The 18,503-nt window shown below is 40.9% G+C and overlaps 1 protein-coding gene across 2 annotated transcripts in view; it reads right to left on the bottom strand.

Moving 5' to 3' along the window:
• The window catches only part of LOC137623267 (A-kinase anchor protein 200-like), an 83,965-nt gene that overhangs the window by 29,481 nt on the left and 35,981 nt on the right, over window positions 1-18,503 (bottom strand). For both annotated transcript variants that reach the window (XM_068354030.1, XM_068354029.1), the window contains 3 exons: window positions 10,813-10,903; window positions 3,970-5,691; window positions 1,218-1,347 (listed from right to left, as the gene is read on the bottom strand). In XM_068354030.1, coding sequence (XP_068210131.1) covers window positions 1,218-1,347; window positions 3,970-5,691; window positions 10,813-10,903 — 1,943 coding nt within the window. The remainder of the gene's footprint in view (window positions 1-1,217; window positions 1,348-3,969; window positions 5,692-10,812; window positions 10,904-18,503) is intronic.

Here is an 18,503-nt window from a genome sequence, read left to right as displayed (position 1 = left end):
TCAGGAAAGGTCGCATATAAACAAAACATAAAAATTTATTTTTATATGTTGATAATAAATGGAAAGTTAATCGAAGAGGCCTAATAAAGGCGGAGAGATATAAAAAATATAGATCTATAACGTGTTAAGCAAAATTACTAAAAACCTAAACACACTTCCGTCTAAGGGAAGGGTCGGCCATTTAAAAGTGAAAGAGAGTCCATACTCTCTTTGTCACCATAATTAAATCTATCCAAAACGAGTTCAAGTTTTGAAATGAAGATAAAACCCCTGCATAGCGAAAGCTCAAAACTGGAATAGTGTACTTCACCAAATAGTTGTGAAAACAAATCCAGTTAGTAACAGCGTATTTAGTAGGTCTTGCCAGTGGCACGACAGAGAGAAAATTGGTTCTGTGTTGACATCGAGTACTTGAGTACTGTACCTACTTGACAGATGGCGCTGTTGATGTACACCCCCACCTGTATAGCGTTCGCTGGCGTATTCCGCCCGTAGGTTTTTCTGTCGGGCAGCAGAGCTGACAGCTATATGATTATCGGGTAAGTTTAATATTGAAAATTCTTTTTTTCATCTCTAAGGTAATCATCTCCTTCCTTCTTTCTTGATTAATTTGCAGACCATTGTTTTGATGCTGTACTGTACTGTTACTGTTAATTTGACGGTGAACAATAGCAATCACAATTCTATAAAGAACACTTGGTCACAACTTCAAAAAAAGAACACTGCTAAAGAGGGTTTGCAAGATAATTTGGTGATGCTGGTGCAAGTATTGCAGAGAAAGTGAAAGAGTTAAGGCAAGCAAAGCCAAAACAAAATGGCATAAAAATCATGTGAACAATGCATGGATGGTATATGGGTGCTGCGGCACTGTTTTCTGCACAGCATCTGCTAGTCTCATAGTACTCTCCACAAAAAAATTGAATACAGATGGACATTTTGGTTGAAGAGCAAGACAATGCTTGTATTTTGAGTTATTTGTAAACCGAGGTATTACTTACAAGTCTTTTTACTTTTTTTTATAATTAATAGTCAATCTATTTGTCCACTTTTAAGTTTAAAAAATACAAACAAATATAACCATCCCAAATTTAAAAAGATTAAAGAAAAGGTAAGAATGTTGTTAATGAGAGGAAAATGCAGCAAGATGTTTTCATGCAAAAATATAAACTGGTACCTAATTTGATACAAGAAAGATATTTTTCCTAGTGAATACTTACCTTTTTGCTGGATTCTCTCTCACAGCCAGAGCAGACATTTGTCCTTCGATGTCATCACTGTCACTTTCTGTAGGAATACCTGGTCCTCCAATAGCCATATCACCCAAAAGGCTTTTGTATGCCCTTGATGCTGAAACAAAAATAAAAAAAATTAACACTTGAATTATGTACAAAAATCATTTAGTAAATGATGTTAATGCTGTGCAGAAACCAATGTTAACACCTTTCTCATATGACAATAGACACTCATCAAGCTTCTAAAGTTCTGCATCTTTTTTTTAAATCTGTGGTGATCAGTAACATCTTCATTAAATCTTGTAGGTAATTCTCCTTTATTTACTATCTTGACAAAGCAGTGACGAGTTTCTACATAGGCAGTAAAGTATGCATTAGGATAGGAAAGGAAGTGAGTGACTGGTTTCCAATGAGAGTGGGGCTGAGACAAGGACGTGTGATGTCGCCATGGTTGTTCAATTTGTTTGTTGATGAGGTGGTGACAGAGATGAATGCTCGAGTGCTAGGTTGAGGATTGAAACTGATAGACGAGAGTGATCATGAGTGGGAGGTAAATCAGTTGTTGTTTGTGGATGATACTGTACTTGTTGCAGACTAGGAGGAGAAGCTTGGTTGATTAGTGAGAGTTTGGAAGGGTATGAGAGAGGAGGAATTTGAGAGTTAATGAGGGTAAAAATAAGGCTATGAGATGCATGAGAAGGGCGGTGTTAGGTTGAATGTCATCTTGAATGGAGAGTTACTTAAGGAAGTAGATCAGTTTAAGTACTTAGGGTCTGTTGTTGGAGCAAATGGTGGAGTGGAAGTAGATGTACGCCAGTGAGTGAATGAAGGATGTAAAGTGTTGTAGTTAGTGAAGGGAGTGGTAAAGAATAGAGGGTTAGGAATGAATATAAAGAGAGTTCTGTATGAGAAAGTGATTGTACCAACTGTGATGTATGGATCGGAGTTGTGGGGAATGAAAGTGACAGAGACAGAAATTGAATGTGTTTAAGATGAAGTGTCTGAGGAGTATGGCTGATATATCTCAATTAGATAGGATTAGGAACGAAATAGTGAGGGTGAGAACATGTGTAAAATTATTTAGCAGCTAGAGTGGATGTGAATGTGTTGAGATGGTTTGGCCATGTAGAGAGAATGGAAAGTGACTCTGCTGAAGAAGGCGATGAATGAAAGAGTTGATGGGAGAAGTACAAGAGGAAGGCCAATGCTTGAAGAAAGCTCTCGGTGATAGGAGGATAGATGTGAGAGAGGCAAGGGAACATGTTAGAAATAGGAATGAATGGCAAGCGCAGCTCTGGTAAGCCCTGCTGCTTCCTCCGGTCGCCTTGGTGACCGTGAGGTAGCAGCAGTAGGGGATTCAGCGTTATGAAGCTTCATCTGTGGTGGATAACAGGGAGGGTGGGCTGTGGCACCCTAGCAGTACTAGTCAAACTCTGCAGAATCCCTCGTCAGGCTGGGAGGAGCAGAGAGAGGAAAGGTCCCCTTTTGTTTCTTATTTAAATTCAGATACCCTCAAAAATTGGGGGAACTGCCTTTGTAAATAGATAGATAGAGATATAGAATGTTATACTGAATAATTCATATTAATTACTCCATATATTTCAGGTTGCTTTTAAGTATGGTTTAAGCATCTTTTCATATTCCTGATAAAAATTCATATGCATATGGGAAATAAAATCAGGCATTGATATGGAAAAAAAAAATTGTAAATGGGGACAAAAAGGTCATTCATAGTGTTTTCAGTGAAGTATCTATGGGCATGAATGGGGCTTAAATTTGGGATGCACAGTCTGCAAGTCACCAACATTCCCACTAAGTTACCATCTCTCATTTGTAGCAAATTCAAAACTCTTTAGTTCTTACTTATTAAGCTGAATGAGTCATACTGTTCATGAGGTAAGAAGAGCAAAGGGTAATAAAGCTCTCCACTAACTTATTATTCTTACCAGATTGAATCAGCTTAAAAGATAAATTCAACTTTCTGTTCTCTAACTAATAGCAGTCCAGTCATGGCAAATACAACATTTGAAGTTCCTCAGTACTGTATAACATAAGAAATGCACTCGTCATAGTTTCTGTAGGAAGAAAATCAATAAACTAAAAGAAATAAAAATAATGCTTTAACTCATCATTAACTGTTCGTTAACCTTTCAATCCCAAACTTCTTGTTACCAGACCTAATTCTCTTCTAAACAGCATTTTTCTAGTCATACTCTTTCTTTTAAAATGCTTTTATAAGGTCTTAAAATTTTATGAAACCCTACCCTATTGTACTTCTTTTGCATAACTCCTTTATAATTTTTTCATGTTGAAGTGTAACATACAGATGCTATTTTTCAGGAAACTGACTTATTAATTTTCTACTCTCAAAGTACAAGCAAAATCACTGAGGGTTATCTTCCAACATGCAAATACATGACACATCCATTCCATTAGAAAATTATAGACTTCAACCTTAAACAAGGAAATATAAAAAACTTGCAAAACAATTTCTTCCATCAAACAAGAAAACACTTAGATACTGAGGGAATTTGTTACATGGGCAATGTGATTCGGATCGAATTAAATCTTAAGGAAAATTGTACTTGATAATTATCACTTTCAAATACTGTACTATACTATTCTACCATCCAATTCAGTTGAGAGCACACTATACTGAAATCTATTGTAATAAAATTATACAGCCCAAAGTTATTTCAACAAATACTTTGATTCACTGAGCTTCTCCAATACTCACATGTAACTGGTACGTCCCGGTCAAAGAAATCTGAATCATCATCATCAATATTGTTAGCTGCATTCTGAGGAAATGGCCTGGACAAGCTGGTATCTTGAGACGACGACTGAATTGTTCCACCATAAGCATTTTTCTTGGTAGGTGAAGGTTCATTATCATCACTTGTATCACTCTTCATAGCATCTACCTTTTCCTTACTAATATGAGGCCTCGGAGTTACTTCCTCATGACTTTCTGGAGTAGATTCTGGAGTCACTTCCTCATGACTTTCTGGAGTAGATTCTGGCTCAGGAGGTCTTGGGGTTACTTCCTTCTGGCTTTGGTTAATTGATTCTGGCTCTACTTGAGTGAATGTACTTGGTCTGCGTGACTCATAGACTTCTGGGGTCCTTTCCTCAACAGGCTCTGCTTCATTCACTTCTGTCTCCTTTAGTAGTATTGTATCATCAACTTTTTTCATTTCTAAAGAGGATTCATAGTTATCAACTGTTACATCACCAATCTGCGTTTCATCAGAAACATAATTAGGGACTTTAACATCCTGATATACATTATTCTCTTCCTCTACAGAACTAGGTCGATACAAGAGCTGCTCATCAGATGGATCAAGGGATTCAGGAACATTTCTCCATTCCCCTTGCTTCACAGGCATATTAACAGAAGCTTTATATTGCTCATCATCTAACATACGGTTACTTTCACAGTGTGACTGATCCTTCTGTACTTCAAGTTCCCTCTCCATAACTACATTTTCAGCTTGTTGACTTTTTACCTCTGCATTAATTGCATCAGAAGCATATAGATTTCTACTTCTTGAATCTTCCATTAGAACGGTATTATATTCACATGATTTTACAATGGCTTGATTCTTAGGTGATTCTCTAATAGTTGGATGAAAACCTACACTAGTTGTACCTTCTGGCAACTTTTGTGCTTCATGTGAATGGGAACTAATTTCTCTTGATGACGATGGATGTTGCACAGGCTGTCTGAATTCTTGTGGATAATGACCTGAGACCGTGTGTAGATATGAAGGTTCCTCTTGTGACAAAAATGCTTGAGCATGATGACTAATGCTTGTAGAGGATTGTGAAAGAGGTTGCTTAACTGATTCTGTATTGAAATCATGGTTATTAGTAATTGTTATGTCTCTGCTATTCCTTTCTGGTTCAATGTGTTGATAATTAACTTTTGATGATATTCTATTCAAGTTACCAGTGGTAGTCTCGTCCTCGTTAATAACCACACCTTGTAAAATTTGCTGTTTTTCTGGAATCACTTCAGTTGTATACTGGCTTCTATTAATTTGAATGTTTGCTGCAAAGTTTTCCTCAGAAGGATGGGAGTAACCAGTGGCCTTGTTACCAAGTGTCTGTGGATTATAAGTAGGGTCACCTGCATTGTAGGCATTATTTGGGATGTAATTAATTTGGCCATGGCCTGAAGAACCCAAAATATTTCCGCCATTTTGAGGCACTGGCCTTTGAGGAAAGCTTACATTTTCTGCACACTGGGGTTGAGGCACCATCATGGGACCTTGGACATTAATTCTTGTTGATTGTAAACTTGCTGGAATATTGTAGCTTGAAGGATACACATTTGGTGCAGATGGTACAGAGAATGGGGAAAAAGGATGCTGAAACTGTTGTTCATTATGTTGAATTGATGTTCTAATGGTACTGATTGCATCTGGCTGGGGTCCAAGTTTGGTGCTGAACTGCCCTGAAGGGTGAGTACAAAATTGTTTTAGAAATGGGTTTAGTAATTATTTTACAAAATCCTTATTTGTGTGTTAAATCTTCCATTCCCATCTGGTCATCGAGCAAACAATAGAGTGAAAGTAAAGATCAAAATGTGTCAATTGTAGTGAAAACCTCCATGGAAAATCTAAACAAATGGAAACATTGATATAAAATTAAATTAAACCCAAAGTAACAGGTTTCAATTATCTATTCATGAAACTAATATGAAGAACTGTAATGTAAAATCAAAATTAGGGCAGTACACAAAAAATATAACAAATAAATAATAGCCTATATTACCCAAAAAATAATTTGGTATAAGGAAATACCAACTATGACAAATGTGAAGGTTTCCATAGTGTATCTGAATTTGATGGTTGCAGCCCCAGAACATAATGATAAAAGTATGCAAAGAAGAAAATAATAAAACAACTAAACCATAGGAAATTTTCAAGTCATTTGTATTTTTTGTAGCTATACAAACCCAAGTTATTTATATGGGTATACTCCATTGCTGCTTAGGTAGGGAATAAGTACAGAGCAAGCTGGATGGCCATTGCATTGTTTTAACCAGCAGTTAAGCAATAGGTGGGAGTAAGGCAAAGATCTCAACCCCATTACCTCTCAAAGTCTTCACTTATGATCTTTCGTCTCAGGACTGAGAGGGGTGGTTGAGGAGGGAAGTTTAATTTAAGGACTCAGGTTTGTATTGCTAAGAAAAATACAAATTACTTGGTGGGTCGGAAATTCTAGATCCAAACTGGAAGGTTCTTTTTCTTCCCTGGAAATGTCAGTCTACCTGGTCCTGTATGGGAGCAAAGGAGATGATTCTAGCCACCTCCTATCTATCTATCATTGGGATAAATACGCTGATAGAGTCTAGCCTGTAAAAGAAGATTGGTGCGTGGTCAAAGGAGGGATCCCTTCCCCTGAAGGGGATTGCAGTCCAGAATATATCTGGCATGTGATGATAAAAGGATTGTTATATATTCCAACATCCTCCCCCTTGTCTAGGGAGGATGGAGGATATCTTTTCTAGATTCTAAAGAATGGAGCTCAGAAGTGTACTTTACCAACATTGTCAGATCCAGTGAGTAATGCTTCATCCCTAAGATACAGGTAGAAAGAATGGAAAATAGCCACTTATTCTGCCTCCGTTCCAGACTTACATCTATAAGTTACTATGAAGAAGATGATTACTGTCCCATACAGATTCTGGGCTAACTAAACCACTATTTTAGCAGCCACCATAAGACCAAGCACTAAGGCATAAGGGACTTGTGGGTACTACTGTAGAATAAAGGATGTAAAGGTGGTCTGGTGCATAAGCCCCAACACTTGGCTGACTTCAAAATTCCTATTGAAGACAAAGGAGGGACTTAACCCTGACTTTGCAAGTTCTAGACCTAGCTGGTACTTAAAAGTCTCTTAGCAGTCAAGGCGTATTGGGATGGAGAATGTCAAAGCTTCATCATCGACCGGGGTGCAACAAGTGCCAAGGGTCCTAATTCTAGGCCGCCCCTGGTCACTGAATAGTCCAGGAATCCAATACACAAAGCAGAGTGGGACCTGGACTTGGCCCAAGCCACATACATTGGTCCCAGGGGCCAACATACAGAGCTGTACTCCAGTACTACCTACTACCAAGGTAGGCAAGGGGACCTGAGCCATGCCCCAGGTGGGCTGTGACAAGGGATCACAGGCCTGGCGTGCTAGAAAACCAAGGCAACACTAGTTCATCCCGGTTACAGGGCTCATTCAAAGATCACTGCTCCAGTTTCATGTATTGAAATAGGGGCCAAACAACCTGTCCCACTTGGATATCAAGGTAGCCAAGGGGACCCAAAACCCAGCCCCAGTGGAGGTGTGGCACCATGACACGGAGCCACAGGCCTGGCCCTATGCATTTGCCCTGGGGTACCCCTAACACAAAGGCAACACAAGACAACCCAGCCACAAGGATAGCTGGGAGACGAGCCCCGGCTCCTGCCATGACACTGGGTTACGGCCACTGGCCCCACAGGCACGTAACCCAGGGTCACGCTCTGATACTGTGTATCGGTTGTCTATCCTACTTGGCTACTGATGTAAGTGGGGAGCAGCACTTCGGTGAGGAGCTGGAATTCTGAGTCATGGGTCCGAAACACAGCCCTAACACTAGTCAACATTGGTAACCAGGTCATGGCCAACGTGACCAAAACATGGGGATATCACACGTCTCGCTTGATCTACCGGTGTAGTCGGGAACCTGTGGCGTGGCCCCACACATCAGACCTTGGGGGCCAGAAACATGGGGCCACAACACCTATCCCGCTTGGCTACCAAGGTAGCCCGGGACCTGAACCATGCCAAGGCTTGAAGCTGTGACACAGGGGTTATAGCAACTGGGGACGAGGCTTGAAGCTGAGACATGGGGTCACGGCCCAATGCATCCAGGGGGGGGGGGGGTTGAAACATGGAGATGTAACACCAATCCTGCTAGTCTACCGAGATAGCCAGGGAACCGAGCCCGACTCCAGTGGGGTATAGGCACGAGGCCGTGACATGGGGTCACAGCATGTCCACTCCTCCTGAGAGAAGTGATGTCAAAAGACGCTCTTTCCTATAACTATGGCTGACTGGACTTCAACTTCTTCATCTTAAACTGAAGAGGACGACGAAGAAGAGGAGTTGAAGGAGGAAGAAGATTGCTTATGTTTCTTCTTATCTTTAAGACAATTCTCAGGTTCTGCAAGCACAGAGTCGATGTCCGAGAAACCCACACAGCAATGCTTACCTTAAGGGAAGAAACCAAGGGGATGGCTCCAAAAGGAACCACAACACTGTGGAATCCTGCCACGGGGAGAGATAGTCACACAGGGGATCAGAAGCCCTAAAGGCATAAGGGGAGGGGGCAGGGAAGGTGCACGGGGAACTCCCTCTCGGCACCGGGGGAACACATCCTTTAGGCTCCGAAGCACCCAGAGAGGGGGAACCACTGCACACATCATAGGAAACACTGACACTGGGTATACACTGACCATGCCCTTCCCCACTGGTATCCCCAAGGGAGACACTGGCACTGGGGAGCTTGCCTGAAAGACCTAAACCTTCTTTAAGTAACAGTTGTCGTCAGCGGTAGCACAAACAGAGAAGAACCTCCAACCTAAGAGGTAGTGTGGAAAACACTGGGGGAACCCCACACACCACCAGAACCTGAAAGCCTGCCAAAATAGCACCGAGGGCTCCTTGCTCCTGACACATACTCTCTGAAGATCGAGCCAAGGGAATAAATACAGGAGCAGCTATAGCAGGCACACCCAATGAATGAAAGGAAAAAGCAAGGCGCTCTTCCTCCCCCTCAAAGTATATGCCTGACACAGCAAAGGACGCCACGACCTGCACAGAGGGATGATTGCAAACAATCATGCCCCTAACTAGAGCACACAGAGAGTTTGGATCTACAGTGGGTTTAACAAAAAAAAAGTCCATCCTCCCATGATCAAGTGTCTTCCTTCACATTATAACAATCAAGTCAACATTCACTTCCAGAAAGAAAGAAAATGAAAAGATCGATTAAAGGCGCATTAGTATGTCTGTACTCAATGCACCCAAAAACATATGTAAAGAGACTGACAAGTAAGGCAGCAGGGCTCTTCGTCCTTGCTCCAACTTGTTGCTTAAAATTACTCAATGGCTGTCCAGCTTGTTCTTAAAATATTTTTACTAGCATAAAGGATATTACTTTGAATTTTACAAAATCTAAAGGTTATTCAATAGTGTTTACAAGAAAATATTTACACAAAATCAAACTGTAACCCCCAAATTAAAATCATAAATCATATTTCCTTCCATAAAACAAGATACTGTAATAAGTTTTTATACACTACCTATATTTTCATAAAAACCCAACAATTGGGCCTGCATTTGTACAGAAGCTACACTCTTTTGTCTAATAGAAAGAAGATTAATAAAGGCTACTTTCCCTTGTCACATAATCCTTTGATAATCATCATCCTCCTGCTAATTAGATGTCATGTCCCCAGTATGAAAGAGTGAGTAGCTCAGCAAGGGTTAGAGAAGGGAATTTAAATATAGGAATAATTAGTTTGTATGGAGAAAATCTATTTTTTTTTGTGGAAAAATACCTTTAATAAAATGTATCAATATGTAACCTGAAAATCAATTCATGAAACAAGAAGGATGTTTGAGCTGCAGAATGTATTTTGATGATTTCCAAAATGGTAGACAAAAGCTGATACCCAAGACATTCTTTATCTTTCAGTATGCAAAAAGGGGTAAGGAGAGAGCTAAAAGATGATGATGAATGGATTATACCCTCTCAAGGACCTAGGAACTGGCCTGTAGCTGCTACTAATATCAGATAATAATGTATCAACCCATGAATCCAGAAGGACTAATATGGTCAAAAGAAAAAGATTGTCAATTACTACATAAAGTAAATTGAGGCATATCATTTACCCTACCAAGTTTGTTTATCATGATATGGGTTAACAAAATATGAAACAATATGGTCATTAGAAAAATACACACACACTATCCACATTCATTCAAAGACTTATGTAATACAGAACAATACATGTATAAAGTTGTTTTCGATAATAATTTTTTATTAAAATAATGAGTAAAGTACAGCCATGCCTCATTTTATGCCATTAACTGGTTCTAATATTCACAACTAAACCCCAAAACCACTCAACTAGAACTAACAGTTCAAACTACAACTTAAGACACCCTATAAACCCCTGTAACAACACCCATATTGTTACTAATTCTATAAGTCATTCCATACTGTAGTTCAATATTTTTACTGTTTTTTTTCTGATAAATTTATATACAGTAACTGTACTTAATTTCAATAGTAAAGAAAACGAAGAAAAACCTATATCTTTCTTAAAATCTCTTAATATAAAACAACTTGAAGTTGAAAACGACTTAGCATGAGGCACTGTATAGCACTAAGATATCCACTCCAAAAGAAACTAAGATAGTATTACTACAAACTGTCTGTATGTACTAATGCAAATACAGTAAAATAATTTTCAAGGAATATTTCTAAAAGTATTCTTTCGGCAAAGGTCAAGAATAATGAACTGCCTACCTAGGTCACTGACATTGTGAGCACCATAATTTGAAGTACCAAAAACCGTGGGCCTTTGATTTGAACTGGTCACAAACAGTTCAAACTGACGCTGAAAAAAAAAAAACTATATTTAGTTACAGATCATTTCTTATAATGAATATAACTCTCCAGAAAAAAGATAACTTCAAGAATATTTGTTACACATCACAGTAAAATTAATAAGACATCTGAAATCTAAACTAAAAAGGTTCTAAATCTAATGACCAAAAGACTGGGGTTTATTTATTACATATTATTATTATTATTATTATTATTATTATTATTATTATTATTATTATTATTATTACTAGCTAAGCTACAACCCTAGTTGGAAAAGCAAGATGCTATAAGCCCAAGGGCTCCAACAGGGAAAAATAGCCTATAGAGGAAAGGAAACAAGGAAATAAATGAACGACATAAGAAGTAATTAAAAATTTTAAATAAGATATTTAAAAAAACATTAACAATATTAAAACAGATAATTCACATATAGACTATAAAAAGACTCATGTCAGCCTGTTCAACATAAAAAAAAACATTTGCTGCAAGTTTGAACTTTTGAAGTTCTACTGATTCAACTACCCAATTAGGAAGATCATTCCACAACTTTGTAACAGCTGGAATAAAACTTATAGAATACTGTGTAGCATTGAGCATCAGGATGGAGAAGGCCTGACTATTAGAATTAACTGCATGCCTAGTTTTATGAACAGGACAGGACTGTACGGGAAGATCTGAATGTAAAGGATGGTCAGAATTATGAAAAATCTTATGCAACATGTAAAATGAACTAATTGAATGATGGTGCCAAAAATTAATATCTAGATGAAGAATAAGAAATTTAATAGACCGTAAGTTTCTGTCCAACAAATTAAGATGAGAATCAGCAGCTGAAGACCAGACAGGACAATACTCTAAACAAGGTAGAATGAATGATTTAAAGTTTTCAGGCATCCTGACATCGAAGGTCATTGACGCCGGTAACATTTAATTTATGTATACAAAAGTAAAAAATTAAATAAAATAAAAAAATGATATTTTAATTATAAAATAAATTTTTGAATATACTTACCCGGTGAATATATAGCTGCAACTCTGTTGCTCGACAGACAAAAAACTGTACAAAAAAACTCGCCAGCGATTGCTATACATGTTGCGGGTGTGCCCATCAGCGCCAACTGTCGGCCAGATACCAAACTCCATGTAAACAAAGATTCAATTTTCTCCTCATCCCACTGCGTCTCTATTGGGGAGGAAGGGAGGGTCGTTTAATTTATATTCACCGGGTAAGTATATTCAAAAATTTATTTTATAATTAAAATATAATTTTTAAATATTTAACTTAGCCGGTGAATATATAGCTGATTCACACCCAGGGTGGTGGGTAGAGACCAGTTAAATATGTTTACATCTTATGAGCTAAGAGTTTTTATTTCATTTTAGAAGTTATCAAAATAACAAAAACAAAATAAATAGGTACCTGGTAAGGAAGTCGACTTAGACGATTACTCTGCCTTATAAGTACGTCTTCCTTACGGAGCCTCGCGATCCTCTTAGGATGCTGACAGACCCCTAGGAGCTGAAGTATCAAGGGCTGCAACCCATACAACAGGACCTCATCAAACCCCTAATCTGGGCGCTCTCAAGAAATGACTTTGACCACCCGCCAAATCAACCAGGATGCGAAAGGCTTCTTAGCCTTCCGGACAACCCATAAAAAACAACATTTCAAGAGACAGATTAAAAGGATATGGAATTAGGGAATTGTAGTGGTTGAGCCCTCACCCACTACTGCACTCGCTGCTACGAATGGTCCCAGTGTGTAGCAGTTCTCGTAAAGAGACTGGACATCTTTCAAGTAAAATGACGCGAACACTGACTTGCTTCTCCAATAGGTTGCGTCCATTATACTTTGCAGAGATATATTTTGCTTAAAGGCCACGGAAGTTGCTACAGCTCTAATTTCGTGCGTCTTCACCTTAAGCAAAGTTCGGTCTTCCTCACTCAGATGTGAATGAGCTTCTCGTATTAACAATCTGATAAAGTCTGACCAAGCATTCTTTGACATAGGCAAGGATGGTTTCTTAACTGAACACCATAAAGCTTCAGATTGGCCTCGTAAAGGTTTAGTACGCTTTAAATAGAACTTAAGAGCTCTAACAGGGCATAAGACTCTTTCTAGTTCATTGCCTACGATCTCCGATAAGCTGGGAATATCGAAAGATTTAGGCCAAGGCCGAGAAGGCAGCTCATTTTTGGCTAGAAAACCAAGTTGCAGCGAACAAGTGGCTTTTTCCGACGAAAATCCGATGTTCTTGCTGAAGGCATGAATCTCACTGACTCTTTTAGCCGAGGCTAAGCATACCAGGAAAAGTGTCTTAAGAGTGAGATCTTTCAGGGAGGCTGATTGTAACGGCTCCAACCTGTCTGACATGAGGAATCTTAGTACCACATCTAAATTCCATCCAGGGGTATTTGAGCTACAGAGGTACTGGTCGAGGATACAGAAACTGACTTGCACCAGTCTCGGAAGACTTCCCACTTCGACTGGTAGACTCTAATGGTAGACGCTCTCCTTGCGCTAGCAATCGCACTGGCTGCCTCCTTCGAAAAGCCTCTAGCTCTCGAGAGTCTTTCGATAGTCTGAAGGCAGTCAGACGAAGAGCGTGGAGGCTATGGAGTACCTTCTTTACGTGTGGCTGACGTAGAAGGTCTACCCTTAGAGGAAGACTTCTGGGAACGTCTACTAACCATCGAAGTATCTCGGTGAACCATTCTCTCGCGGGCCAGAGGGGAGCAACTAACGTCAACCTTGTCCCTTCGTGAGAGGCGAACTTCTGCAGTACCTTGTTGACAATCTTGAACGGTGGGAATGCGTAGAGATCCAGATGTGACCAATCTAGGAGGAAAGCATCTATATGTATTGCTGCTGGGTCCGGGACTGGAGAGCAATAGATTGGAAGCCTCTTGGTCAGCGAGGTTGCAAAGAGATCTATGGATGGTTTATCCCAAGTGGCCCAAAGTCTCTTGCACACATCCTTGTGGAGGGTCCATTCGGTTGGAATTACTTGCCCTTTCCGACTGAGACAATCTGCTATGACGTTCAAGTCGCCCTGGATGAACCTCGTTACTAGGGAGATGTCTTGACCTTTTGACCAGATGAGCAGGTCCCTTGCGATCTCGTACAACGTCAGTGAGTGGGTACCTCCTTGTTTGGAGATGTACGCCAAGGCCGTGGTGTTGTCCGAGTTTACTTCCACCACTTTGCCTCGAAGGAGATACTCGAAGCTTTTCAAGGCCAGATGAACTGCCAACAGCTCCTTGCAGTTGATATGCATGCTCCTCTGACTCGAGTTCCACAGACCTGAGCATTCCCGACCGTCTAGTGTCGCGCCCCAGCCCAAGTCCGATGCGTCCGAGAAGAGAACGTGGTGGGGAGTCTGAACAGCCAGGGGAAGACCCTCTCTTAGCTTGATATTGTCCTTCCACCAAGTCAGACAAGACTTTATCTTTCCGGAAATCGGGATCGAGACCGCTTCTAGCGTCTTGTCCTTTTTCCAGAGAAAAACCAGATGGTATTGAAGAGGACGGAGGTGTAGTCTTCCTAGTGATACAAACTGTTCCAGGGATGACAGCGTCCCCACCAGACTCATCCACAGCCTGACTGAGCAGCGTTCCTTCTTCAGCATCTTCTGGATGGATAGCAGGGCTTGATCTATTCTGGGGGCTGATCGTCTTGTTGTTCAGCAACGTCCTCATCAGATAGTTCCTCATCCGAAAACTGATGAGGAAACGGCAACGGAGTGGGCAACGTCTGGCTCGCTGAGTCCGGTCGCACTGGTGCATGCGTGACGGAGCCGGACGCAACGTCATGGAACTGCTGCACAGTCTGTGAACTGTCAACAACCATGGGTGCGCGAGGAAGCACAGCGTCCACCCGAGACTGTCTAGACCGTCTGGGTTGTGCAGTCAACACCATCCCGGGTTGCTGAGGTTGACGCACCGCGTCAAAACAAGTCACCTCTGATGGTTGTTGAACGTCCTGAACGTCAACAACCACCTCCGAGCGTCGCTTAACGTCAACGTGCGGCTGGCAACCCACACTGGGTCGCATCGGTGGAGGAACCACCTCAACTGGTAGACGCGAGAAGGTTACCTCAGCGTCAACAGGACGCACAACCGACCGGTTGGAAGGTTGTTGGCCAGAAGGTTCAGCAGCAACCTTCTCCGCATTAAAGTCCTCTATCAAGGACGCAAGCTTGGACTGCATGTCTTGCAGCAAAGCCCATTTAGGGTCTACGGGAGCAGGTGCAGCAACAGACGGGGTTAGCGACTGAGGCGGTACCGCTTTCCATCCCTGAAAGCCTTGTTTATGCATGACATAATTGTACAGCAAAACTTCAAAGGCTCGAAAACAGTTGTGAAGTTGACCTTTAAAAAACTTGGAGCGTCTCCTGGCCAGGCGCCAGGGAGAGTCTACGAGATTTGAGAAGTCTATCTGGGCAGAGGCAGGAACTCCCAAGCCGAGAACTTCTCTCGTGTCATATCAGACTCTCGCTCTATAAGCCAGTTTAAAAGAAGGGAAAGCAAAGGCTGTATCCTCCAAACTCCTCCTGGTGATAAACCAGTCGCCTAGCAAACGTAAAGCTCTCTAGGAGAGCGAGAGAGCACTAGCTTATAAACAACGGCTTCGAAGTAGCTAGGCCTAGTGTAAGCTCTGACGTTTAGGCGAACGAGAAGCAGCAGTTACAAAAAGATCCGGACAAAGATCCTTAAAAATCAGCATGATTTAATTAAAGTCCATAGAGGGCTAAGCAGCTTTAGGCTCCTCTCCGTCTGACAGAGTCCTCAAGGGAATATCAGTAGGAGGGGGAACAGCAACTTCCTCATCTAAAGGAACCTTGTCCGATAAAAGCTGAGTCTCAAGCAAGGGAGAGACCTACCGTGGTGGCAATGCTTTACAAGCAGAGTCCACACGCACTGGTGCATTAGTAGTGGACCAGGACGCAACGTCATGTAACTGCTTGACAGTTTGTGAACTGTCAACAACTGAACTGTCAACAACAACAGGTGCGTGAGGACGCACAGCGTCCACTCGAGACTGCTTTGACTGCCTAGACTGAGCAGTCAAAACAACTCTAGAATGCGGAGGTTGACGCACAGCGTCAAAACAAGTCAACTCCGATTGTTAGAGAACGTCCTGAACGTCAACAGGAGCATCAGCAAGTGGCCTAACGTCCAAATGTGGCTGAAAATCCACACGAGACCGCATCGAGAGTGGTTCTAAACAACCTGACTGACGTGACTTAGCTACGCCAACGTCAACAGGATGCACAAAGGAACGTTAGGTTGGCTGAAAGCCAGGATATCGATAAGATAAACGGCTAGACTCAACGGACTAATCGGCAGAATAGTCTTCCATAAGGGAGGCAAGCATATTCTGCATGTCTTGCCGTACAACCCATTAAGGATCAACGGAAATGGTTGCGGTAAGAGACGAGGGTAACGTCTGTGACCGCAACACTTTGCCAACAAAAAAGACTCTCGGAGTCTGTGTTACACTTTTGTTAGGCGGCGAGCAGTTTTCCGATGACTGCATAGGGTCAGAGCTGTCCTAATGGCTGCAACCAGGACGCTGGACCTGTCCTGAAAGGACTGACTTTCGCTTAAAGGTCTCGAAACCTTGTTACAGGTTTCTTATGCGAAAAGCCTTCGGATGACGAGGAGAAAAACGTCTCTCTCGCCTTATGGTAGGGGAGATCTTGGTAAGATACACCCGATACCATAGAGGGAAACGTCTGTTCGCTGATCAAGGCCTCTCGAACCCATAAGTCATACGACATTACTTCTCCCCTGGGCTTGGGAGCTTGCAAGAGGTCCCGGACTAGGTGAACGACAGGCACGAACAGACGAACCCTCGGACGCAACACTGTAACACTTTGCGCAATATCACTTTATCACTACGATTTTCTGTTTTGCACTTATTTCACTGAAATCGAAACTTTTACTGATTTCTACCTGAAGCACGCAATTCTACCCTCATCAAAAGGTAGTAAATGCGAAATCAGTCGTATAATGCAAGCACATTAATACCAGCAAAAAAACAGTAAACATCTTTTAAGATAAAAAAAAAAAAAAAAATCAGTGGTTGGGGAAGAGAATAAACACTAGTTCCTTCAAAACTACGTTTTCAATCTCTCACCGTACATTGCCTGGGGACGAGAATAAAACTAAAAACGTTTTATCCTTGCTCCCCGTACAGAGACTAGGGACGAGAGTAACTCGAGAACAACGTTACCCGCTTGAACGGAACGTTTTCTCTCCTCTCTCTCCCTCCGTCTCTATCTCTCTCTCTCTTTCTCTCTTGATTTCGCACCTAAGAGAAGAGCCCAATTACGTTTCATCAAAAAAACATATTATTTGACCAAAGGAAAAAACTGAAAGGTTTTTCAATTAAAAAGTTCCTTTAAAATAGAATTTAAAACATTTAAGCTTTGAAAGAAGAATGAACAAAATGTCAGAATCGATTTACTCTTTCTGCAAAGTGAAACCGTGATACACTCTCTCTCTATCGTAACGATAGAGCGCAAACTGCGTAGCATAAATAAACTAAACGTTAGTTCATCTTTGAAAACAGTACGAAGACTATTCAAAGAAATTCTTTCATAAAATATTTATTAAAAATATTCATTTAAAAAGTTTTAAATCATTAGCTCTTTAAAAGCTATTTACGATTGAAAGGGCTCAACGTTGTTTAACTTCGGTTTCCAAGTTAGGACCACCTACTCTCAGGAAAGGTCGCATATAAACAAAACATTAAAATTTATTTTTTATGTTTATTATAAATGGAAAATTAATCGAAGAGGCCTAACAAAGGCGGTGAGATATAAAATCTATAATTAATTTATAACGTGATAAGATAATTACTAAAAGCCTAAACACACTTCCGTCTAAGGGAAGGGTCGGCCATTTAAAAGTCAAAGAAAGTCCATACTCTCTTTGTCACCAAAAATTAAATCTATCCAAAACGAGTTCAAGATTTAAGATGAAGATAAAAACACCTGCATTGCGAAAGCTCAAACCAAAATGAAGTACTTCACCAAATATGTTGAGAAAACTCCAGGTTCTACAGCGAGTAAAAGTACGTCTTGTCGACACGTCGACAGAGAGAAAATTGAGTCTTTGTTTACATGGAGTTTGGTATCTGGCCGACAGTTGGCGCTGATGGGCACACCCGAAACCTGTATAGCGATCGCTGGCGAGTTTTTTTGTACAGTTTTTTGTCTGTCGAGCAACAGAGTTGCAGCTATATATTCACCGGCTAAGTTAAATATTTAAAATGAAAGAGTATTCAATTAAAATCATAAAAATTGAATGTCATAAAAGTTAAATATTTTTCAGAAGACCTGCTTCTGAAAGAAATCTAAAAATGCCACTTGCATGGTAGGACACATCATTTCCAAGAATCTTGGCAAGGATGAACCTGCCACCCTCACCTCGAGCCTCAAACAAATATCTATTCCGCAAGATGTTATAATTGGGGCATTCGGTCAACAAATGCCTTACTGTTAGAGGTACTAAACAGTTGTCACAATACGGTTGGTGTTGGCCCTTCAGCAGAAACTCATGTGTCAACCGAGTGTGACCAATACGGAGACGACAAAGAGACG

Source organism: Palaemon carinicauda, chromosome 30 (assembly GCF_036898095.1).
Source record: "Palaemon carinicauda isolate YSFRI2023 chromosome 30, ASM3689809v2, whole genome shotgun sequence".
Classification (NCBI taxonomy): domain Eukaryota; kingdom Metazoa; phylum Arthropoda; class Malacostraca; order Decapoda; family Palaemonidae; genus Palaemon; species Palaemon carinicauda.
This window is presented reverse-complemented; position numbering and strand designations above follow the sequence as displayed.